Raw genomic sequence first — 26,426 nt, 5'->3', positions numbered from 1 at the left:
ATCTATAGACACCTTATCCTTCTTTCTTTTTATTTCATTATCCTTGCCTTTAGAGGTCAATGTTAGGTGAGTAGTTTCTACCTTTTATCAAAGTAAGAACATATGTCATTAACATTGATCAGGGTCTCATTTCTAACTCTGTTTAAGACACAACAGATTAAAACAATATTGGAGAATCTCCCATATAATAAATTACTCCAAAGGAGCAAACTCTGCCACCTCAAAAACCAATACCATTATAGAGATCTACTAGAGAAAGGAGAAATGCAGTTCCAAATGATTATGTTGTATTTCTCCAAGAACGTGAGTGGACATTGAAGTGATAGAAGATGATTCAATCAATTTTTGTTAAAACATGCAAAGTTTTAGCTTTGGAAGTGGATTGATGCCATGAATGAAGAGATGAAGTCCATGAAGGACAATGACGTATTGGATCTTGTCTCATTGCTATAAAGTTTGAGATCTATTGATTGCAAATTAATATTTAAGATTAAGAAAGATTTGAAAGGCGATGTGGAGAGGTACATAGCGCATCTTGTCACAAAAGACTTTAACAGAAAAAAAAGTATTGACTATAAGAGACTTTCTCTTTAACTTCTTCGAAAAATGATCAAGATCATAATGGCATTGGTGGCATATTTCAATCTTAAGTTACATCTAATGGATGTGAAGACAACATTTCTTAATGGTAATATTGATGGGACAATTTATACATGCAACCAGAGAACTTTATGTTAGGAGACTAAAGAATATCGTTTGCAAACTTGAAAAATCCATCTATGGGCTCAAGCGAGCATCTCGACAATGGTATTTCAAGTTTCATTAAGTAATCATCTCATTCGATTTTAAGATAAATTTGGTCAGTAATTACATATATCATAAGTTCTATAGCAGTAAGCATATTCTTTTAATTTTATATATTAATGACATTTTACTTGCTAGCAACAATATAGACTTATTAAAAAGTATTCTAGGACTATCACAAAGGACCTATATTAAAAAGTTCTCAAGAGATATGACATATAAGATTACAAACCAAGTGATACTCATGTGGCTAAGAGAGACAAGTTTAGTCTCAATCAGTACCTTAAGAATGATTTTGAAAATAGAAAATGTAGAAGATTCCTTATGCATCAATAGTAGGAAGTCTGATGTATGCTTAAGTTTATATGTGACTAGATATTACATATGTTATTGGGATATTGGGTAGATATTTAAGCAATCAAAGAATAGACTATTACAAAGCAGCCAAATGGGCCTTACGGTACTTAAAGAAAACAAAAGACTATGTTCACATATTGGAGGTCGTATCAACTTGAGATTGAAATACTAGTTATACAACCCTAGAAGGGGGTGAATTGAGTTTTTAAAATTAAGCTAAACAAACCACATAACAATTCAATCTATTACTTTAATAGAATAAAAAATAATAAATTTAATAAAGCACAATAATAAAATAGTAAGGGAAGAGAGAGCAAACACAATGATTTTTACGCGGTTCGGCAATCGCCGCCTACGTCCACGCCTCCAACCAAAGTAAGCTTGAAGATTTTATTATCCAAGCCTCTCAAGGCTTCAAATGCTTATAATTGACTTCTAAGGTGTCAATGGGCCTTTACAATAAAAGATTATCCCCAATCTCTTAACCCAAATATATCCCAACTCTTACAAACTCTCAAGGATAAAGATTACAAAAGTGTTTTTCTCTCACACAAAATATATGATTACAAGTCTATGCTCAATGTGTGAATAAAATGAAACAAGAACGAATTTGAAGCTCAATGAATTTTGGATCCTCGATTACAAGCTCAATGATAACATTATGATCAACCTTTGTTTGAATTTGATTGAGTTTATTTATAGTTGGAGTTAAAATCTAGCTGTTATTGACTTTCTGTACACTGTCTGATCGCCGTTTTGACTTTGATAAGTTACCGTTGCACCAAAATTCAAATTGTCAGATCATCGTTTGTAGGAAGTCAGATTACTGTTATCGTTCCAGAAACTTGCGTAGAGATGTCGGTTATTCGTTTGACATAAACGATTTACCGTTTGCAAGATATTGCTTTCTGGAATGTTATCGATTTATCGTTATTAATAAACGGTGTGCCGTTATCTAAGTTTTACTCTCTAGAATGCATTCGGTTTACCGTTAACCATTAACGGTTTATCGTTAACCATTAACGGTTTACCGTTAATCATTAACAATTTACCGTTAGCTAAGATTTGCTCTTTAGAGTGAAATCGATTTACCGTTATTCGTTAACAGTTTGCCGATATCTGAATGTTGCTCTCTGGAATGCTTTCGGTGTACCGCTAGCAATAAATGGTTAATGCAATCAGTTTACCGTTTTCTATAAATAGTTTACTTTTTTTGAAAATTCACTCTCTAGAATGTAATCGGTTTGTCGTTTTCTATAAACGGTTTGTTGTTTATTTCTAGAAGATTTTTCTTTTGCTTTGAATATTATACGACTTAAAATTTACAACAAATATTAAAACTTAACAATTGAAAATCATGTTTGTTATCATCAAAATCATTATTATAAAAACAAAAGAGTTAATAGAGATCATTGGGTCTATTGACTCTGATTTTATTGGATGCCAAAATAGTATAAAATCCATGTTGGATCATATCTATCTACTAGTTAAGAGTTCTTTCTGGTGGAAAAGGGCTAAATAGTTTCTTATAGTCTCTTATGCAATGGCAGCATAGTTAATAACATGTTATGAGATATCCAATCATGGAATGTGGCTGCAAAACTTTGTCAAGAGGCTGTGTATAGTAGATAGTATTGATAGATCACTCAACTTATTTTGTGACAATAAGTCAACAATGTTGTATTCCATTAACAATAAGAGCTTGATGAAGTCAAAATATAAAAATTTCAAGTTCCTAGTTATTAAAGAAAGAGTTTAGAGTGGACAATTGTATATTGAGCAAATCTGCATAAACTCTATGATTGCAGATTTGCTTACTAATGGATTACTACCCAAATTGTTTCATGAGCATACTGCTCGTATGGGTGTTGTGTCATCAAAGGTAATTCAGTTTTATTAGGAATTTATGATTTTAAATGCTCTTACGAAATAGACATTGTTTAATTATTTTAGTTATGGATATTTGAGGTTATTTTCTGCAGAAATAAAGTTTTCGCTTATTCATACTCTGGTTTTGGTACGATTTGATTTCGCTAAGTTTAAGGTGGACCAATTGGAAATAGACATGTTAAGATCACATTGCATGAAATTTTCATGATACACATCCACACCATGATCCATGTCATTAAGTTGTATATATTGGCACAATGATCATTGATGGGTGGAATTAGGACAATTGTACTAAAGACTGCTTTAATCTTATGCTGATATGATTGATGGACCAGACTGGTTAAAGATGGATTTTGATAATGACAATAAGGTTGAGTTCATAAGGCTATTTTTACAAAGCATGATTATGAGGTTACACCTATAGCCAAAGTGGGAGATTGTTTGATTCTTAATCCAACATTAGCCTTATATGTGAATGATTATGTGTTGCGAACTGTCATATAATGTTAACCCCAATTAAAAGTGATCTATTAAGGTTTTCAGTAATTTGAGTTTTAATGTATCTAATAAGGTGTAGACCTTTAATGTGTGATCTTTAAGGGTAATTTCATTTCTATAACATGTTGAAATACGAATACTTAATAATAACAAAAAAAGTTATGTATATGAGTGGTTATGGTCCTTAGGTTGCACATAACATTCTATTCTTTTCTAACATTCCATCATCAGAGAGAGTGCAGTGGAAAGTCAAGGATTCTCTAGGATAATGTCCTAATCTAGAAGACTAATTACACGACTCTAGAGAGTAATTAATTATTATGAATTCAGGTATGCTTCCCCATATTCAATAATTGATTTTTGGTAATACAATATGAATGTTCCTAATTTTGGTTGATAGTTTTTACTACAGGATTCATTGTTTTAACAAGTGTGTGTATATGTCAGGCGGCTAAAAGAAATATACAGTATGAGGATTTGATGGATAGTATATCGTGACCATTCTCAAGTGCGGGCCCCAATATTTTCTAAAATGGTAATTCAATGTTTCTTACCATTGTCAATTGTCTTTACACTACTGTAAAGAGTTGAAAAATCATTTCACGCTATTGCAAAAGTATTTGATACCGATGTAAAGTCTTAAATTCACACAAAAATTCATGTAGACGTCTGCACTAGAAAAAAAGAATCAGCTATGTCATATGTGAGTGAAGTTATTAGATGAGCCTTGCAAAAGTTTTTGGTGAATTCTTGCTCTTCTTTTCTGTTGTCAGTTTTCCCCGTGGCCAAGGCGAATATTGGAATGAAACAAATTTTGACTATCGTTGCTTTCTCTGAAACATAAATAAATATATGCGCCAGCATGGAAAAAGACCTGATAGGTCCCAATCAGAAACGTTCAACAATGGCTAAGTATACCTTGCTCTTCTTATGGTGAGAACGACCACGAATAGTAAGTTGAGATAATTTTCTGGATAAACCTTTTATTAATTGCTGGAGCTTATTTATAGTAGTTAATACAAACACTACTAATGATTTGTAGCCACAACTCACGGCTAAAATCAATTTAAACAATCTTAAATAACAAACTAGAAACATAAATAGAATCCCACTTGATTTGATTCTCCCCATGATCCGCAACGTGGCTTTGACGTGGTAATTTCCTTGGCTTGCTCCAACAAACAACTACTCTTTATTCCATACGTAAATAAGTCTAGCATGGTATTGCATGCAACATGCATGACCACATGCATGGCTGCATGAGACTCTTACGAATGTTCAAACAAACCCCTCATATCTGGAGTTAGGCTTGTGGACCCTTGCTGACCTCCTTGGTTCTCTATCAAGACCAGTCATAGCATGTTTTTGTGGAATTTCCAAAGCAAGAAGAGAGTCAAGATGGGGGTTCTTTTAAGAAACGTGGTCTTAAGAGAAAGTCGATGGTAGAGAGGCTTTAGGTAGCGTTATTTAAATTAGAAGCATATCTTAGGCAATTTTATGATATCATGAATCGGCTACGTGCTTCAGATGTTGCATTGTCACTTATGGAATCCTTTGTATATTCGTGAACTTATATAAAGAGAGTGAGGTTAGTAGTTAGTACCGAGGGCTCAAGCAGACAACTTCGCCAAAATCACTAGAGAGTAGAGATGGGAAATACTCCATCGAAGGCCAATAATTCGCAGAAGAAACATCCGCGGAAACCTGCTGGAAGATTAAGATTCTGGTGCTTTCTCTCGAACCAGGTAACGTTTGAAATTCGGAAACAGATTCTATCTATGCTTCCGTTTATTTCTCTATGCTACTGTTTGATGACAAGCCCTCGTAGAATTATTAGGGGTTACTTATCCAAATCCTTTAGCAGTTACATGCTTGCTTTGTATTATTAACAAGTTTTAAATTGAATTTATCTTCTGGGTTTAGTTGGTTTTTCTCTTTTTTCCTTCTCCTTGATCCAGGCGTCTAGTTTTAGGGCGTAATTTCAACGAACTGTTTAAATTCTTTACAACTTTTCTAAGTCCACTAGTTCAATCAAGGAATCAGCAGCTAAATTCCATCTTGGTTACGAGGCCATTTGCTTTAGTCATTATTGGACTTCTTTGGGGACAAGTATAGAATATGGTTTGAAAGCTTTTTAATGCATTCCGAACTTTGTCACGCGAATGTACTTGCCCTCCGTTTAGATGTTTGGTAAAATTTTTTAAGTACAACTTTATTTAAAAAGTATTTTTATTAAATATTTTAAAATTATTTTAATAGAAAATTCTTTTAAAGTTATGTTATAGAAAGAATGAAATAAGATTGTGAAATAAATTAAAATTATAGTGTGAAACAAATTAAAAGATCTTTGACAATTTAACCCTTTGAAAAGTCACAATCTCTATTCTTAAATACTCAAAATTTAATATTTTACTAGTAATAATTTATTTAATTCTCAAAAGCTCTATTCAAATGCTGGTAAATTTTTTTAAAAAAAATTTATGAAATTAAATAAATATTTATGATTATTAAATAAGTCTTACCAGATATACAATTATGATACTTAGATAGTCGAGTGGAGCTTATCACACCCCCACAAAAATTCTTGAGAATACCCTCTACGAAATTTACAATTTTAACCTGAATGAAATTTACAATAAAAGACAAAGGCATATGCGATGATATCGATCCATTGTGCAAAAAATTGAAGAGAAGTCAAAAGTGACCTCAATCTTCAAAGGAAGCAATGAGCTAGACACTGAATTCCTTTTTTTTCCCCTTTTTTTTTAATTCTCAACTTTTTTTCATCCAAATAAAATATTAAAATTAGAAACTGATTTAACACGGTCTTAATTGATGATGAGAGGCTGTTGGCTGGGATTGGGGGTGTAGTTCAACGGCTAGCTGGTTGGATTTGGCCATTTGAGCATTGACTGTTGGGCAGCTGGTTTGGTTTTGGCATTTAAGTTTTGGAATTTGAAAGGTTGGTAAGTTTGAGTGTTGAGAGATTTGATAGTGAGAATATGATCATCTCATGATCTGAGTATTACTGAATTTTTAATGATCTTTTATCACGTATTTTTTAGTGATAGTGTATAGGTAAGATTTAACTTCTTTTATTTTTTTATTTATTAACAACCAATTAGTGATTGAGTTATTTGTTCAAGACATGATAAGATCAGGAGAGAATCCTAATCCTTGATAGTGTTGAGGGTTTTGAGAGTTCGATAAAAGAAAAGTGGAGGAATATACATGGAGGACAGCTTAGGAATTATAATTGTGTAATTAGATTTTTGCAGTGTATTTATCTTATGGGTTGGGCAATTAATCTAAAATCAAATTCATTAATAACGTCTACTTTTATATTTTATTGGTGAGGATGAGATTCAATATTTTGAGATCCATAATAATTTGGGATTAGGAATTTGTGGAGCGGCAGTTTAAGTGATATTAGATATTTAGACTTTGATAAAGACATAAGTCATTTTTGTTGAGTCATCGTTATCCAATGTCTCTATAACAAATGGACCCTCCATTATCTGCCAAGTGGAGTCCGACGTCAGCTAATACATACGATTACAGACCATGATTATGCCCGTAGAGATGGACCGCAGTGCAGCCTCGTGAGTCATGTGAGTCACATGACCCATGATTATTAGCGCACACAATCGTAGAAAATTAGAAATAAAAATATCACCCGTCCCCACAGGCCCAAATTCCACTTAGAAATCGTAATAAATTCGGGATGAAGATGAAGATACCTTATAATTTTAATCCCTTATTCTTATTAATGGTGAGATTGGGATTAAAGTTGCACAATTATAATTTTTAAATTACAATAATAAAATATTTAATAAATATTAATTACAATATCTTAAAAATTATATTACTATAATTTTTTTATTTATATAATAAAAAAATATTATATTTTTAATAATTTTATCAAAATTATTATTTAAAATTTATATTTAATATATATTATTAATTTTTATTTTATAATCATAATTTTTTTCACAACAATTATAATTTAAAAGTTACCATACCTCAAATCCCAAAAACACCCTAAATAATAAAAATTAAGGAACTAGTTGGTCAATTCATACCCACCGGCCCCGCCCTTTTATATCTCCTCCACAAACGGTAAACAAATTAAGAACGATTTTTTGTTAGATCCAAAATAACGGCGGGAGGGGTAAGTATAACAAAAACCTTTTAGATCTCTTAAACTTTTCACTTTCCCGAGAAATTTCAAAATTTCCCGGTAATCCTTTACCTTTCACTTAAGATTTATAATCATCTAAATGCAAATAACATGATATTAAATGCGGCTGTGCGTGTAATGCAGTTCAGCGCAAGCATGGAAGAGGACTCTCATTCACAATCAGCTTCACTGAAGGAATTTTACATTCCTAGTTATGTTTTATTACCTGATTCAGAGTCTGAAACAGTTCCTGATGTGCCTCGGTGTCCCGTTCTCGTGTTTATCAACTCCAAAAGCGGCGGTCAGCTCGGCGGCGATCTTCTCGTTACGTATCGATCGCTTCTCAATAAGAATCAGGTACCTCTCGTTTCTTTGAATTTGATATATGATGATGTAATTGCACCGGATTTTGAAGCTCTGAAGCTGTGGTCAATTAAGTTTTCTGTTTCCGTTATTTTTAGGTGTTTGATGTAGGGGAAGAGGCTCCTGACAAGGCGCTGCGAAGAATTTATCTTAATTTAGAGACGCTCAAAGCTAATGGAGATGCATATGCTACACAGATTCAGGAGAGATTAAGAATAATTGTGAGTGGATAAAGTAAATAATTGTAAATAGTTGTTCCTTTTATAAAGTATCTTTTACCTCTTTTCCTTTTTAATCAAATCCTCACTAATTGCAAAAAATAATTCTATAAAGTATCTTCTATAAAGTACCTGCGATTTAGGTTGCAGGTGGCGATGGGACAGCTGGCTGGCTCCTTGGAGTTGTTTGTGATCTCAAATTATCTCATCCGCCGCCGATTGCTACAGTACCTTTGGGAACCGGAAACAATCTACCTTTTGCTTTTGGTTGGGTGAGAGCTTTGTATCTTTTGGCAATTTTGTTTGTCAGATCAGTGCATTTATTAATTAATCACATTCCATATGGTACAGATGATGAATTCAGTAGATATTGGGAGCATATCTTCAAGTTGTTGATTCATTGCAATCACTAAAACCTTGTATTTTTCATGCATGCGTGTCTCTACGTGTTTGAATGCATGTGTTTTAGATTTTTCTTTATTTCAGGATGCATTGAGCATCTGCTAGCAGTCTGATTTATGAATACCGAGGTGTCTTAACTATTTGAAGAGGTTGTTATCAACTTGAAATTTGCTAATTTATAGGGAAAGAAGAATCCTGGGACTGATCGTCATGCTGTGGAGCAATTCCTGCGTCATGTAATGAATGCAAAGGAAATGAAAATAGACAAGTAAGGATGTTGACATGACCTCCATGTGTCTTTTTAAAGAAATTGACATAAATGCAAGGTTCCTTCCAAGGTAATAAAATTAATTACGCTGGTGCGTATGGATATCAACTGATATACATCTTAGAGTATGGGCATTCAATTTACTTTTGACAAAATAACTATAATTGGCATAGAAATCTCGGCAAGCTACTGAGTGTAATATGAATCTCTGTTTCCCTTCCCTGGATTTATTATATAGTTTTCCAGTTCTTTTATGTGATTCGTTTGGTCTTCTCTACCATTTTCCTGTTTTCTGACATGATAGTGTCACTGCCCATAAATATTGCTTAATTCTTGTATACAAATTTTCATGATAATTTAACTTATGTGGTAATATCTCGCAATATAAATGATAATACAGTGCTAATATACAAATTTTTTTATCAGTAGATTTTGTTTTCTTCTTTTTCTTTTTCATTCAATTTATTTAGTTGATTTTTTTTTTCCCAAGCTGGCATATTCTCATGAGATTGAGGGCTCCAAAGGAAGGTTCTTGTGATCCTATTGCACCTCTTGAGCTACCACATTCTTTACATGCATTTGGTCGTGTCTCTGCAACAGACGAGTTGAACAAGGTAAGAACAAGCAGTTGCTGCCTGTTCTGTGCACTCTAAATTATATTATGATTTTCCAATATGGCTGTACCAGTAGCTCAAGAATCTTTAGTTTGTTCCCATTTAGATTCCAAGATCATCTCCATCAAAAGTCTCAATCATTTTGTTGTGACCACGTCTGGTTATCTTCATGAATATGCATTATAACTCTTCTGCAAAAGAAAAGCCTTCCCTATTTAGCTTTTGTAATTCTTTGTCACAGAGGAAACAAAACAAAGGCAATCACTCAAATGAAGCTTGTTTGATATTATTCAATTGCCTCTCCCTCTTGATGGCCTGACCTTTTAGGTGGAAAGAATGAAGAGGATGAGAATCTGTATTCTTTTATGGGGTTTACAAAAACAGATCAAGCTGTTGTTAGTTCAAATCATGTTTCAATTCTTTTTAAACGAAATCTGTATTTTCATACGGAACTCAGGCTTATTAGACCAATTTCATATATTGTGTTGTAATATATCGTGCAAGAAAACCGTTCTCTTTTAAGCCTATGCTTCTTTTCATTTTTACACACAAATGTTTGACTTTCCTCAGGAAGGTTACCATACATTTCGTGGGGGTTTCTGGAATTACTTCAGCATGGGTAAGTACCTCTAAAACAAAGTGAACTACTAAATTGCTGACTTATGATGTTTAACTTTTGATACTTTTTAGTTCTAGTTATGAGTACCTTTGAAAAACATGGCATTTGCTAATACTTTCTAAATCATAAGATAACATTTTGTCTCTTACACTTATATGCACTTTCCATTTAGATTAAGCCTTCTCCATTAATGATCATCAATGATTCTGAGATGGGGACCTCTTGTATGCTTTCTGTTTTCTGTAGGAATGGATGCTCAAGTATCATATGCGTTTCATTCTGAACGAAAGTTGCATCCTGAAAAATTTAAAAATCAGTTAGTTAATCAGGTACTGTTACACTTTCTGTTATTGTTATAGTGAATCACAGACATTAATGGAATGACCACCATCTTTTTCATTATTTGCTCCTACCTGGAGTATTTGGTGAAGTTTTCACGATAGAGTTGCTCTTAGTAAAATGTCAAGCATTGGTCTCTTCTACTGGCTTACTGGTATTTTTGAAGATGTTACACCTAGACTAAATCCACCCTTTCTTAAATGGATGCAACCATAAGTAGATCAGCAGAGGCTACTAATGAAAGTAAAATGGATGTTAGATAAGCTATCTACAATTGTCCAAATAGATTTGACAACATTAATGATGGGTGCTATACATGGAAGCAAACTTGGAGATGTGATATATTTTGAAGATATGGCTAAATGTATGGAGTGACAGTTAAGAGGATTTTATCCAGAGTAAACCATTAATGCTTGAATATTTATGTTCATGTTTGATATTTTGTTCGTTGTCACATATAATTAAGTATTACTCTGAAACAACGAAATTGGCTTTGGGTTATTCCAGTTGTTGCTGTTCTCATTTTAGCTTGTTCTTATTTGATCGTTGAAGAAAAGATCTGAAAGTTCTTCAGAAAATGGATATATAACACTTCTGTGCTTGATATGAAGTAGCTTGAATGTCTTATTTAGCATGCAGTAACTTTTCTTGACCTAAAATTTGGAAATGTTCATTTGCTTAGATTTGTCTACAGCATGTAATATTTTTTATTTTGTTTACTAGGTTCTTGCTCTTTTTTTCCCTGGAATCTCTAAAAGAAATTGTACTTATTGTTTTTTATTATGATTTTCTATATCTTTTGTATTCAGAGTACTTACGCGAAGCTTGGTTGTACTCAAGGATGGTTTTTTGCTTCTCTTGTCCATCCTTCTTCTCAGTGAGTGCACCTGACTGTTAACAAAACATGCTGGTTTAACATTTTCCTTTTTAACAGAACTTGCTGGACAGTGCAATATGAGTTGGTTATATATCTATTACAAGTAGCTATTCACTTCAACTTAACATTGCAACTCCCTGCAGCTGCAGTGCATAAATTTTGCTGGATCTTATGAAATTGGTGTCTATTTCCTGATTAAATTGAATCATGAATGATCTTTGTTACAGTAACATAGCACAGCTCGCAAAGGTGAAGGTCATGAAAAAATGTGGTGAATGGCGAGATCTTGAAATACCTTCCAGGTAATCCAGTTTGCCTTAAAATTATCTTGCGTCTTAAAGGAGTAATTTTTATTCTTGGCTGATTCAAATGTTTAGCTAATATTGCAGAATAAGCATATTCTCAAAATGATTATTTTATGTGAAATTTAAAAATGAAAATTGTAATTTGTGTACATTTCTCCTTGTTGAATTACCTTTTTACTTTCCCAAAAAGAAATTAATTTTTTGTTTTTAGCATAGTGTAGTTGATAACTTGATATATGAATGTTAACAATTTGCTTTTAGGTGACAATCTCTCCAATCTATAGTTGGTTATGGAATCCCCCTATATTCAAATTAAGTTGTGCTGTTACTGTTATGCGGTTGAGATTTCAGCAAGACGGCAACTGCACATTCTATTTCTACTGTTTCTGTAGATTTTACTTGTTTTGACTATTTACTCCTGTCCATCATTTTTGTTTAGATCTGCTAATCCATGTTTCTATAATATGTCTCCAAGATTATAAGGTAAAAATGTTCAGTTACATTTAACTGACTTCTCTTTCTTCTGTAACAGCATCAGGTCAATTGTATGTCTTAACTTGCCCAGCTTTTCTGGTGGACTAAATCCGTGGGGAACACCAAACACCAAGAAATCCCAATATGTAGGTTCCATATGTGCCACTAGTTTGTCTGTTTATGAGAAAATGCTTCTTGACATTATGTATTTAAATTTTCATTCATTCAAACATGATGAAATATCTTTCCTACATGACATTGCAGAAAGACTTCACTCCCCCATATGTTGACGATGGTCTCCTAGAAGTGGTTGGATTTAGAGATGCTTGGCATGGTCTTGTTCTATATGCTCCAAGTGGACATGGGACTCGTCTTGCACAGGTGAAAAATCGTTATTAAAAAGATACAATTTATCATAGTTTCAGAGATTAAGTACTGATAACTACATGTCATTCTTTTAGAATGCATCAATTTGGTAGGCTGATCTAGTTGATTAATAAGTCATTATAAATGTTTTTCTGATTTTTTTGGCATTAGGCACATCGAATTTGCTTTGAGTTTCACAAAGGAGGTGCTGATCATACATTCATGAGAATTGATGGAGAACCATGGAAGCAACCACTGCCAGTGGATGATGATACTGTTGTGGTTGAGATCTCTCACCATGGCCAAGTGAACATACTAGCCACCCGTGACTGTCAGTCTAAAAGTGTGCGCGATCCGTCATCATCACCTAGCCAACATGGAAGTGAGGATTGTCAGAGTGATGATGACTCTTCACATGGGGGAGAAGAGCATAGGAAATTTGGTGCAGCTGAAACATTCAAGATCCCAGAGGACATCGATATTTCTCATATTAGTTGAGCATTGACATGTCTCAAGCTCGCAATTTTAACTTGGCAACAGTTTACCTCTTCTAGATGATTCTGAACACCAGTTTAGATGCTACCCCATTTCTCATTGGTGCTCGGCGTGGAAGCATGATGTGGCTACTTGATAGGGGCCATAAAGAGGAGGTGGAAATAACCTAAGGGTTAGGTATAGTTACCTCTTATTATTTTCTGTCATATAATTGATTGAAATAACTGTTGAATACAGATTACTGTTCACCATTATCTCATCTTAAAATTACTGAGAAAGCGTATAATTATAAGGTTCTGAACATACTTTCTAGGTTTTCCTGTTAATTCCGTTCATGAAATTCTCCTTGTAAGATAAACAGGAAATCGGATTTTCAAGTTGCCTGTTCTATTGGACAAACAATAATGTGGGTGAGGTTGTAACAGGTAACTGAGAGAGATAATTGGCAAAAGCAAACAAAATTTTTAAATAAGCACGGGGAGACTGGAGGAGGCATCAGAATCGACATATAAATAACACTAAATTACAGTCTGCAATCTCCAATGTAAGAAAACTATAATTCCCTACTGGTCTTATCCGACTTGAATCTGAATTAGTTGAAGTCCAATGTAGTTTTCGGATACCAGATAGTTTAATACACCTACAAACAAAACAAAACAAAAAAAAAAAAGAAAACTGCAATCCTGATTTGTATGAATGTTGCGGTAGAATTATGAATAGAAAAATACATTTGGCAAAAACAGAAGAAATTTGTGTATTAGCATGGTGAAGACTGGATGTATGCAAATCACCGTATTAAAAACAGTACACTGAAACATGCAAGCCTGTAAGCTTAAAACATGGTACATGGAGCATTGAGGCTCCAACTCTACCGCAAAGCAGACAAAAACGGGATGGAAACTTCACAAGAGATGATTAGCATTGCCGGCTTCCTTCACAGGTTGAATTACTGATGGGAATATAGGTATTCTCCCAGACATTTTTTAATGGCTTCATTAGCCTTTTGCGGTTCTGTCCTTTCTTCTCTCTTCTTCTTTTCCCTGAAAGGCCAAAACATATTACGAAACAGTTCAGCATGAATGAATGGTGGAGCCCATAGAAAGAAGATGAATTCCAATAAGTTCATGATATATAGGGTCCGTTTGGGGCAGCTGCTCTCCACCCTATATTCTAGGGAATATTCCCCTAGAATAAAACATGGGGAGCAGCTGCGCTGTGGCAGCGCAGCTGCCCCAAACGCTCACATAAATTAATGAATTGCATGGAGACAGAAAGTTTTTAATTATATTAGGGATTCAGCTTAAAGTCCAGTGTGATAAACTCATATAACATTTAAGGAAACACTTTTGGATGTCAGCATTTTCAACCACATGGTCCTGATACAAAATTAATTCATAGCAAGTGCAGCACACAGGAAGACAAAGTACATAAAATTCCAGGATTAAACCTCTAATCAATTATTCTAATTTTCTTGAATCTTCCATTATGGGTTATGGTTTGAATAGTCTTTTTCAATTATGGTATGTGTTGACAGTATGATAGCTCCAACCTAAACTGATGTACAATTTCCAAATCAATATGTAGTATGTCGGAACACTATTTAAATAAAAACAGAACTAGGAGCAAAAGATTGTCTTTTTACCTATCCACATACTCCTTCAGCAACTCTTTAGCTTGAAGCAGCTTGGATAATAAATTGCGATATACATCAAGGTCACGATCCACACTTCTTTTGTTAACATTTAAGACTGCACAAAGCTGTCATGTAGAGACAATAAGATAGGCTCAAATCATCAGCCAAAATGTTTTGATTCTAAAAGGAAATATTCATGTGCAGAAATGCATTTCCATATTCATAAGTTATCAAGTTGATAAAAATTTAACTGAACATGTGTTTTACAAGATATCTTTCATTAGTGACGCTATGATGGGCATAAGAAATTAATTGTAACTTGAGCATCATATCATGTCAAAAATGTTAACTGTCATCTTGGGGCTATGAAATCATAAATGCTAGTTGCCTCACAGAAGCCTATGTCCCTCCAGATCATCCGAGGAAAAGATAAAGAAAACCTACATAATCCATGCTCATTCAGGCAGGTAATGGGTTCCATATCCTGCTAAATACAATGATTTCTAATAAGCAAAAACAAGGCTCGAATTGTACGTGAAAATAGAGAGCAAAATCTTAAAAATAACTGCCAAATCAGGATGGACATGAAGTTCAATCATCCCAGCTTACCAAAGTGTTCCATTAGCACTTTTTAGTAAATTATCACAGTGCTTATATCTTTCTGAACCTATCATGGCATGCCAAGCTGCCTATGAACTTGCATGGAAGCAAAGAATCAGCCCAAGGATGATCGAAGATGTGGTCCTTACTTTCAGCAATCATCAAGAGACTTTTCCAGCATCATTCAAAGATCTTGGTTTCAGCAATCATCAAGTACTTCTCCAACAACATTCATGCCTCTTCACGTTTTTTCAATTATCAGTTGCCAGGTTTACAGTACTTGGAAAGTTGAAAATCTCTACACAGAATCTCTCTTGGAAATCTAATTCTTCAATAATCTAGAGCAAGATCAGTGGGTCTATACCACTACTATTAGATGCACCAAAAACCTAATGCTCTAATACTCTATCTAAATTCAAAGGGCTAAAAAAGTTGGTTTAAGATCTTTAATTAGGCACTGAAAATAGAGATCAATAACTGATTTTTAGAAGAGGGAAAGAAAAAGAAGAATCAGATAGAGGTTCTTGTCATCCAATTCAGCGAGCGAATTGATATAACCTGTTAATAATTGCAATTATTAACTGAACATTTAGGACCTAAACGGATCTTCACCATGTATGATAGATGTTCCAATGTTATCAAAGAAAGTAGATCTAACCTTTTCTAACACTGTGGGTTCAGTTGCATTTGCCAGTTCAAGAAGGCGAAACAGCCCAACAGCAAAGAAACGGCTGTAGCTGAAATTCCCCTTGCCGCTGGCTCTTTCTGCAATGTCGTTCAATATCCCCTCAACTTCTCCTTCTTTAGATGGGAACTCAACTAATGAACTGGCAGTCTGACCCCGAGCCCATTCCTCTAACTTTTGTGCATCAATTCTGCAGTGCATAAATTACAAATTATTCAATAAAAAATGAGAAGTTTTGTTTTATTTATTTGCAAATATTCAATTCAATGTGATGCTCCTGTCCTTAAAAGTTCAAGAAACAGTTCTAATGTAGCTAAGCATATCTTAAAACTTTTAGCATACACTCCAGTTTCGGAAGGATTAACTAAGACTCTCAAGTACGGCCCTCTTCACTTAGCCTTTATCTGTTCTGCATAAATTCTTTCAATTGTGAAACACACTTCATATAACTCAGATATTACTAAGAATTTAGTTATTATTTGGTTAAGTTTTAATAAAAGACAACAGGGATCACGACGTTTTCAAATTATATTGAAAAAAGAGTCCATAAAAAAGACAGGAGACTCAGCAGAGAGACCTGTATTGCTCTGGATCCTCCTTCAGTGCCGTAATGTATGCTTGGAAGATGGCTTCTCGATCCTCATCACTTGGATAGCCTTCCATGAGTCGATCATATACAGTGACAAATCCAAGGGCAAACACAGGGTCATATTGGTATGTTCTTTTGTACCTCATCAAATGTTGTTGGACAATCAATTCCTGTAGAACGGTGTTGTAAATACTGGGGATTGGTCTCTTATATAACTTCAGAAAATTCATCTTTGTCTCGGCCACAGTAGGAGGCACATCTGAGATCATGTAAATATATAAATTAAGACTGACAAATGGTTAACAAAAATGACAGGATTAAAGGTAGAATGATTTGAATCGTGCGATATATTGATTCAATCAACAGTTAAATTTCATTCCGTTATCCATATGAGCTAAGTTAAGCCAAACATTTGATTCATCAAGCCAAGCAAAGCTCATTCAGCTTGAAAGAAGCTCGGATTATTTGCCTTGCTAAATTTAAATTACACAAGCCACCAGAAATAATCGATTACAACAGTCAATTTACTTTCTATTTTCATTAATTAACTAAAACAGGAACAAACAGGTCACAGCAACACGTTTAAAAGTAAAATTAATGCAGCAATATTCTCCAGTCCAGCATTGCATAGACTAGTAAAATTAAATTAAAATCCGCCCTTTTCCATTTGAGAGATAAGCAACACAGATTCTTTCAAGCTAGTGTGCGTGTGTGTAATGCATAAAATCTTAGTACGTAAATCGAATTCAAAGTTTAAAAAAATAAAGAAAGAAAGAAAGAAAGAGAGAAAGAAAAAGCTCACCAGTAGCTGTGGACATGCATTGAATAATCATACGAGAACTTGAACTTGAAGCTCTAAAACGGACACAATGGCAGAACAAACTCGTACGGAATCGAAAGCCTTCAAAATTAGAAACTAAGGAACGAGTTGACGAGACGTTGACTTTCCTCTGACAAGAAGTTTGACCGATTGATGTAAACGCCACTGAAGTAAGAGACGCCATCGTAATTTATATTATTAAATTTAAATTTGTGAATGTATTAGTTAGTGCAGAACAGGAATCGGATAGGTTTGCATTTGGTTTTCTTCCTCTGAAATTTTTTTTTTTTTTTTTGGGTTTTTTTTTTGCCCCTTCACTCGGGAAAGCGAGAGAAAGTAAGGCCAAGAAAGTAGCCTTAGGCTTATCCAAGTGTAATACGAAATGTGGATTTTTGTGATTTTCATGAGAAGAGGCTAAGTCTTTGACACGTGGCCTCTTTGGTGATTTTGATTTCTGATTTGTTGGACTTAGGTCAGTAGGTCTTGCCGGTTTTGTGTGGTAAAGGTTACTTGAACGCGAAAGCAACTCCCACTAGTGGGCCTTCTGTTTTGCAAACGGCGTCGTTGTAACCATAACTATACCCGCTTTACTACTCAGGGCACCCGGTTAAACAAAATAAAGGCTCCTTCGTTTTTTCTCATAACTTTAAAATGCGGGTGCAGTGAAAGTATTGGTGGGGTACTTCTAACAGAACTGTGTCATTGGCTGAATAATTTAGTGAGTTGGACTTTTGGCACCCCCATCCTGTTAAAACCCCCCTTTCAGTTGTACTAAATTTAATGCCTAAAATTATCCTTCTTTCTAAAATAAACACAATTAATTTACGAATCTTTTAATTTTTTATTATTTTCTTATTCCCAAAATTATTTTACAATCTTATTACCTCGGCCTCCATAAAAACAATTTTTATGGGTGATACGTCAGAGATTGAATTGATATTTCAAAATATCAATATCCCACATTACCTAAATAAGAGAGTATAAGTTGGTTTATATATAGAAACTAAATATAGTATAGTAACAAGCTCATAAAGAGGACACCCACACGTACGAAACCAAAACCAAGAGATGAGCCCGTTCTGAGAATCTATTAATTGGGTGCCAGTGTCTTGTATGTGCGCGAGCTTGGTCACCTTTTTCAAAATTTATGGTAAATTTTTTTTTAATATGAGTATAAAACAAAAATCATATAGTTTGTCAGAGTGACCTTTGTTCATAATCAATAGATTTTCCTAGTTATTGAAAGAAAAAAGAAATACAAAGAAGTTGAGGAAAATGTTACCTTGATGAGAGAGAAAATAAAAGAGTATAGAGAGAGATATAATAAAATATTTGTCCTTAAATGTAAGAGGTGTCAAAAGTCCAACTCTAATTTAGTTTGTGTTCTAGACTGTCATTTCATTTAATTTATTAATAAAAAAATAAATATGTATTAATTGGTAATTGCATACCAACACTTCTCATTTGGAATAAAATAAAGGGTGGGGCTATTTGATATGACGAAAATATTTCTACACCCATAACTTAAGAAAATATTTTATTATCCAAATGTCCATATACAAAATCACTAAAAAAGACTAATACTTTAATTGAATGAATTAAACCCTATTTTATGCTCACCGTAAACCCTAGTACTATCCTCAATTTTAAACTTGACTCTCATGTCCACATTTATTTATTTTCTGATGCTTTTATCTTTGAATTATTGGATATTCGAATCGATATATAACTTTCTTTGTTCTATTTGCAGTGAAAGAGAAGCGATTTTTTCGTAAGTCCAATGGGTCGTTAAATTTGTATACCGATTGAATTATTTTGTAGAGTTTCAATGGATTATGGAAGATTAATAAACAAAGCGCTAGTAGAGGATTTTCAGTTGAATTAATCTTACTACATGAATCATATCTTAATTTAATACTGTCACTTTCTGACCACTTTTGGAAATTTAAACTTTTTAATTCATATTGGATGATTGGATCAGTGCTTCTTTAGAAAAAAAATATTTTTTAATTTGTTTACTATCAAACAGGGAATTAAATAAAAAAAATGAGTTTAATTTTTGTGGTTTTAAAGATAAAACAAGATGGAATATGAAGTTGTAATTTAAGGTTAATCTTGGGATATTGTGTGGTTTATAGAACAAATTTTGAATCATAGTAGAGTGCGTGTTTAAGAAAATGGGTGTCAAAATGAATTTTTTGTGTTTAAATAGCCACATCCTAAAATAAAAATGGATGTAGTAGGTCGAGTGATTAGGGTTGTTGCCCTCCAAATTGAAGGGCAGCAATTCGAACCCCCACAAACGCAATGTGGGAATAATTCATTCCTTAATTATAATATATAATTGAGTAAATGTAATTTTTTCCCTTACTAAATGTAAGTGAAGTAAACATCCTTCGAATATCAGTGGGGATATGAATATAGTTTTTCCTCTTATCAAGTGTGAGTGAAGTAGACATCCTCGAATATCAGTGAGGATAAAAAATTTAGGCAGAACTCCATAAGCATTGATGTAAGTTAGTCTCAATAATAATGTGATTTATAAATATCAGTTATAATCTCATGTAATATAAGTTGTAGTTTGATCAATAGTCTCATGTAATTAAAAAAAAAAGAATGATATTTGATATTTATATGATCAAATCAAGACTTCTTTTATTTTTCAAGGAAAAGTGATTAAATCAAAACTTAAACCTACTACCAAGAATGTGTAATTTAATGCTTGTTGTTACTTATAACATAAACTCAAAGCCCCATTTTCTTGGAAAACCAAATCAGAAGTTAGTACCGAAGGAGAAACTTTTTAAGGAAGTTCATTTGTGAATTGTGATGTATATTTTGCTGCAATTTAGCAAAAGTATTGGGATGGCTTTTGGTTACGGGCATCTCTTTCGGCGGATTAGCACCTCACGACAGATGATTACTTTGTTGCAAAATAAAGTACTCTATAAGTTGTATATTATTGAAGGCAATGGTTACGGTAGATTTATTTTACTGTAGAGTGCTTATGATGATTATCATATCATAGCAGTAAGTGTAGATTTAATATTTATCTCTATAGTTATATGATTATCATCAGCATTTCGTGGAGCATTTCCAATATAACCGGACCCTTAATTGAAATACAACTAAAACAAAGAAACAAGATTATAATACAAACAACAACTAAACAGAAGTTGAAAATCTCGAGGCTTGTGTTGCACAGTTTCCTTAAGATAAATTCGCCTTCTATCATTAGGGTGATGCAAGATTCAATCAGCGACTACTTCCCTAGATACTTTTAAGTACAAACAATTTTGGCTCATCACGAAATTATTTCTGATATACTTTGATGCTTTTGAACTTTGTGACACTTAAAAAACATTGAAGGAGGAAAAATTTTGCTCTTGTGTGCTCTGCAAACTGAAATGAAATAGAGTAAACGAAATTTAGTGCATCAGAGAGGGGCATTACGATTTAATAAACTGCATTTTTTTTTATTAAAAGCTAATGTAAATGATGTGATTAATTTTTAGATTAATTTCAAAAAGATAAAAATTGGTTTGGTTTGTTACAAAAACTTGTAAAACCTTCTGCTTTTAATCGCAAATTAACAAAAAAATAAGTGCAAACAATTTTGGCGCACCACCAAATTATTTCAGATGGATTTTGATGCATTTGAATTTTGTTCTTGTGTGTTGCGTATTGAAATGAAATAGAACAAGCTAAATTTACTGCAATTAAAGAGGGGCATTACGATCCAATAATCTGCAATAAGGAGCTACCTTCAATTTTTTATTAAAAGCAAAATTTACCGATGTGATTAATTCTCAAATTAATTTCAAAATATAAAAATTGATTTGGTTGTTACAAAAACTTGTACCACTTTTTTCTTTTAATTGTAAATTAACAAAAAATTATAAAAATGTAGCTAAAGCGGCATGGCTATATTTGGGTCAAGATTTGTGTGTATTGGATGCAGGCACACATGAGTAAGCCGAACTCAGGGCAATCAGAGAGGGGCATTACGGTCCAATAAACTCCATTAAGGAGCTACCTTCAATTTTTTTATTAAAGGCTAATGTATCTGATGGATTAATTTCAAAAAATTAAAATTGATTAGGTTGTTACAAAAACTTGTAACACCTTTTGCCTTTAATCGCAAATTAACAAAAAAATTGTAAAATGTGGCTAAAGCGGCATGATACTATTTGGGCATATATTCATTTATATAGGTTGTGCTCATAAATGAGTTAAACAACGTCACTCGTGGTGAAAGTGGAGCTGGAATGATTTGGGCTCCACATGAGTTAAACTACATCTCCTATGACAAAAGTGGGTTTGGCACAATTTGGGTCGACATTCGTATATGCAAGTTGTAGGCAACATGAATCAAATTACATTCCTTAAACGGGTGTTCACAAGAGACAACCTATGCTTGTATTCTTTTTAGGTTGTACTTGAGTATTTATAAATAGATAACCCATACTTTAGCTTCTTTTCCCATGTGGGATAAGTGCAACTTTCTTTAATTTTTTAACTCCATGGGTGTATTGTGAGTAAAATTTTGTCATTCACTTGAGTAACATTTTGAGCATATAAAGATATATAATTTCAAAATACTCATGATGCAATATCCAAAGAACTCATAGCCTTTTACTTATGCAAAAATTGGTCTTACTCAAAATTACTGCACAAAATAGCCACTGACGGAGCTATTTTTCCAATGTATTTTGCCTTTTTATTCCAAATACTTTTCACATCCTATTACTTTTAGTTATTCTTTTTCCTTTTTGGGTATTGTCTGAAGAATGTTGTTGTTGTTCTAACCCATGAAGATGTTAACATAATCATCCAGTTTTGATCACCACATCTATATACAAAGCGAGTGAGAATTGCAAACATGAGACCTTCTCGAGACGTCATAAGCTTTAACAATTATATAGTAAAATCTCTTTATACTGTTACTCTTTATTTTAATAATTTTTACGTAGTCATCAAAAATTTCGGTGTCAATTTGAGCCAATTATAAATAAAGATAAGATTCACATTATAACAAGTTGTAGGTTTTTTAGATCCATTCTTATATAACTTACCTCCACATAGTAATAATCATTTGGATATTGCAATAACTGTATGCGATGTTATATTAAAGGATTAACATGGAATAAAATATATTTCTAAAGCTGTTTGTGAAAATGATTTACTTTTTAAGTGTTACAAATCTTTGACATGCAAATAGATATAGTCGGTATGTGATGCAATTTTTGCTAATATACAATGATTGATTTGTGTTTCAGACTTTTTTTCTAAATTAAATTTTGTAGCTTATTTTCTCCTTGATGCGAGAGTCTCAAATTACGTGTCTCCTTGTGGTTAATTATTTTTCACAAAAGAAACATTTTTCAAAAGGGGGCCGACGTACTAGCGATAACCCTCCGATGCTCAAATCAGTTCTTTTTACTCAACTTTTAGAGAGACAAAATCTAGAGTGAGATGGACAGAGTTTTGTATTCATTTTATGTCTTTTTTTCTCTTACCTTCAAATGGAGGGTCTTGGCCTTTATATAGGTAACTTAGAGTCAATTGGAGAGGTTATGTAGCCTCTATATATTTGTTCGTAGGTGCATTCTGTAAAATGTGTATTTGTTTGGAAGCCCATTCCATAGAATGTATATTTGCCCGTAGGCCAATTCCATAAAATGTGTATTTGCCTGTAGGCCCATTTCGTATAATATATATTGGCACTTCGTCAAAAACTTGCCCTTTAGGCGTATTATTAAGAAATATTGTCTAAGTGCCTAGGTCATTCTTTATGAGGAATGGACATAGATCGTTCTTTGTGAGGAACATACCTAAGTCGTTCTTTGTAAAGAATTAACCTATGTCGTTCTTTATTGAATCATGTCTTTGGCACTTTGTCAAAAACCCGCCTTTTTGGGTGTTTTACTTAGAAATATTTTTTAAGTTCCTAAATCATTCTTTGTATTCTTTGTAAGGAATGGACCCAGGTTATTCTTTGTAAGGAATTGACACATGTCATTCTTTGTAAGAAATTGATCCAAGACATTTTTTATAAGGAATGGGCCTAGGTTAAGACTTAGGTCTTTCTTTGATAAATCACGTTTTTGGCTTTTTGTCGTATCTTACATTTAGACACTTTAGTTCAAATTGTAAGTACCTTGGTCGTTCTTATAGAGAATAGACTTAATTATTTTATGTAAAATAATTTTATTGGGCCTATATTTTTCGTGGGTTTTGGGCCTTTTATAATTTAGTTTAACAGAGGCCCCCAAGTCTTACTTTTCAATTTTGAGAAGTGAGATTTTTTCTTTGTACTTTTTATTAGGCTTTTTTATTGCAAGGCTTGAAATTTCTCTAAAGCACCTATCCCATTAAAATTAGTCTATAACCAATCTCATATACTTTATTCAATGCTTTGTAGCTTTCTACAATCTATCTTAATTTAACAATTATTGAAAATCATAAAAAATTTAACAACTATTGAAAACCATAAAAATAGAGAGTTAGTAAAAGTACCTTTTAAAAAGAGATACTTGACTTTCTAAATGGCATGTGAGAATTTACTGACAGTTCTTTAGCAAGCTACTGTTGAAGCTCTTTGAGTGCTCATCGATCTGAGAAGTAATGTCAAATCTTTTCCCGAAAGGTCATCCTTTAAATCTGAATTGCTTTAATGGTAAACAATTTTATAGATATGTCACTAGTCAATTCTCATAGATAGTTGCCCTTAGGCATTTTGGTTGAGATCAACCAAAGCTTTAAACAATCATCCTTATGTGTTTTAGTCAATATCCACCCTTTAGAGATTTAGTCAATAGCTAATACGAATAATTTCTTGTTGAAGTCAAAATATTTCTATCTTCTCAAGCATCTTTAGCTTCAGGTTATGAAACTTTTTGTACTTCTATGCTATCATCGTTAAGACTATCTCCTTTATGTTCTTGTCTAATTAAAAGAATGATTTCTGCTTCAGTTAAAGCAAACATGCCTTATTGCTCATTTGGATGATCAAGGAAGATATTAATATCAAAACGATTAGTATAGTGAAGATAACAAAATCCGATCACTTAATTCTACAATGACTCTCTTTGATTCTCCTTATCGACTTCTTTTTAACTTTCATTTCATGACATCAGGTGACGCAGTGTGAAGTGATACTAAATATCATTCTAGCATAAGTTCTTGAAACTTAAGAAAAAATAACACTGAAAGAGAGAAAGCATGAAATTACGATAAAGATGAACCCAAAGGTAATAATCTGAAATGTTTTTGATGAAAAACTTAAAAATGTTACAATAAACTATGAATAACAAGCTTATATATACTAATAGCTAACTTAGTCATAATCTTTTTCAAATAAGAAAAATAATCTAAAATCCTATTTAGACTAGCATTACAAATACGTCTCAAATAAACTTAATAAAACAAGATAAATCCTACTAAAATGCTAAATACTAAGCCATTCAAGTCTTTTGCCAAACCTCGCTAAATGTTCTTGCTAAATTAACTTTATCTTGATGGCCATATCTTTTGTCTCCATTATGAATAGGCAAAACTATATCAATTATCTTTAGGTCTTCTTGGATAATTATTTTGTTTTTAGCTTCTTTATATATATATTTGATCTTTTTAAAGCATATTGCTCTTGTCATCAATTTGATTTCATGAAGTCAAATCAATCTCATTATCCTTGATAATTATTAATGCCTCTTCAACTTGAGTTTCTTGAACTTCAATTATACCATTCAAATTAGTGCTGAAATTAAAATTAGAAGTTACCTCATCTTGTGTAATTTTGGGCATGACTTCAATTATTTTATAATTCTCATAAGTGTGTCTTTTACTAAGTTGAAGTTCTAATAATGAATCTTGAAATTCTCCTATTGAATTCTCCATTACCTCAATTAAATGTGGCATTAATTGCAATACCTTTGTTGAATCTTGTAATGCCTTTGATGATCCTTCAAGATGCTTTCACGTCTTTCATTTTCTATTTTCTTTTCATTAGAATTGTCTAAACTTAGAAGGGGTGGAGTAGCTTTTGTATTTTTGTTAGAGCTAACTATTTCCTTATTTCTGTTGGTTTTCCTTTGGTTGTTAAAGTTATTGCTTGGATTAATATTATCAGTACCCTTAGCTTCCTAACTACTTCTTTAGGCAAGTCTAATCTCTTTTAAATATTGTTTCATGCCAAGTAATGTTTCTTCCATTATCGTAAATGGGTTTGCAGTGACTGTAAGACTTTCATTGTTTCACGTAATGCTTTTGCTGAATATTATATCTGTGTTTCTGGCTTTTTCGAATTCTATCAAGATTTAACTCATTCAATTAGAAGGATTGATTTAACCGAGACAACGGTAACGTAGGTGCCCACTTCTTTCCTTTATTTAGTAAAGATGAGTTGTTTAAGATTAGGTCTCTCATCAAGATTGAGTTGGTGTTCAAGAGATACTTTTTTTTTTTTTTAACCAGTGAGGGATAGTTTTGGAGCGGGGGTTAGTGTTCTGGTTGGGCAAATTGGCCTCCAAATGTAGTCATGTTCAGGTATCTCAATTGAAATACCCATAAGGGGCATTTTTCATAAAAATAGTATTCTTGCTTATTTCGATGATTCTCGAGTTGCTCTATCCCTTTGTAATTGAGTATTGCTTTCTCCAAAACCCATTGTTGCTGGTTCTTTTTAATTTTTTTTAGTTTTTTGGGTTTTTTAAATCAATAGAAAATTATAAGAAAACATTGTAATTAAAAGAAAATATTGGCCAAAACATGTAAATAAGCAAAATATGGGTTTACTCGTGACGATAATCGGGAAAATGAGAGAAGAAGGGTAGATTTGGAAGATTTGTTGGTGTTAAGAGTGATGAAAGTGCTGTTGTGACTCAAATTGTTATAAATTGATCAAAAAATTAAAGTAAAATGGCGGCTAGAGGTTTGTTTCGATTGGAGAGAATGAGGCAATGGCTACGTGAGAATTGGTTAGAAAGAAAGTGTTGATAATATTGAACAGATTTGTAGTGATGGTAGCTA

The 26,426-nt window shown here is 33.0% G+C and overlaps 2 protein-coding genes across 5 annotated transcripts; one reads left to right on the top strand and one right to left on the bottom strand.

Annotated features, from left to right (window-relative positions):
- Positions 1-5,083: 5,083 nt before the first annotated feature.
- LOC18050843 (diacylglycerol kinase 5) lies at positions 5,084-13,385 on the top strand. 4 transcript variants are annotated; one of them, XM_006447336.2, is made up of 13 exons: positions 5,084-5,294; positions 7,874-8,086; positions 8,191-8,313; positions 8,454-8,582; positions 8,895-8,980; positions 9,471-9,594; positions 10,165-10,213; positions 10,460-10,542; positions 11,362-11,429; positions 11,657-11,731; positions 12,267-12,354; positions 12,473-12,589; positions 12,746-13,385. In XM_006447336.2, the coding sequence occupies exons 1-13, from the start codon at positions 5,199-5,201 to the stop codon at positions 13,070-13,072; spliced, it is 1,578 nt and encodes a 525-aa protein (XP_006447399.2). In that variant the 5' UTR covers positions 5,084-5,198; the 3' UTR covers positions 13,073-13,385. The 4 variants fall into 4 exon arrangements, with proteins under 4 accessions (XP_006447399.2, XP_024047131.1, XP_006447401.1 ...); XM_006447338.2 differs by lacking the exon at positions 5,084-5,294 and adding an exon at positions 7,652-7,720 and having other exon boundaries at positions 12,746-13,384; XM_024191362.1 differs by lacking the exon at positions 5,084-5,294 and adding an exon at positions 7,713-7,789 and having other exon boundaries at positions 12,746-13,384.
- A 276-nt stretch (positions 13,386-13,661) lies between these two features.
- On the bottom strand, positions 13,662-17,774 carry LOC18050841 (protein THYLAKOID FORMATION1, chloroplastic). Its single transcript, XM_006447339.2, has 5 exons — positions 17,379-17,774; positions 16,565-16,835; positions 15,961-16,177; positions 14,712-14,827; positions 13,662-14,109 (listed from the first exon to the last, which is right to left on the bottom strand). The coding sequence occupies exons 1-5, from the start codon at positions 17,578-17,580 to the stop codon at positions 14,016-14,018; spliced, it is 900 nt and encodes a 299-aa protein (XP_006447402.1). The 5' UTR covers positions 17,581-17,774; the 3' UTR covers positions 13,662-14,015.
- Positions 17,775-26,426: the final 8,652 nt, after the last annotated feature.

This window comes from Citrus clementina, unplaced genomic scaffold (genome assembly GCF_000493195.1).
Source record: "Citrus clementina cultivar Clemenules unplaced genomic scaffold, Citrus_clementina_v1.0 scaffold_2, whole genome shotgun sequence".
In the NCBI taxonomy this organism is placed as follows: domain Eukaryota; kingdom Viridiplantae; phylum Streptophyta; class Magnoliopsida; order Sapindales; family Rutaceae; genus Citrus; species Citrus x clementina.
The sequence above is the reverse complement of the archived record's forward strand: the minus strand, read 5'-3'. Positions and strand labels throughout refer to the sequence as shown.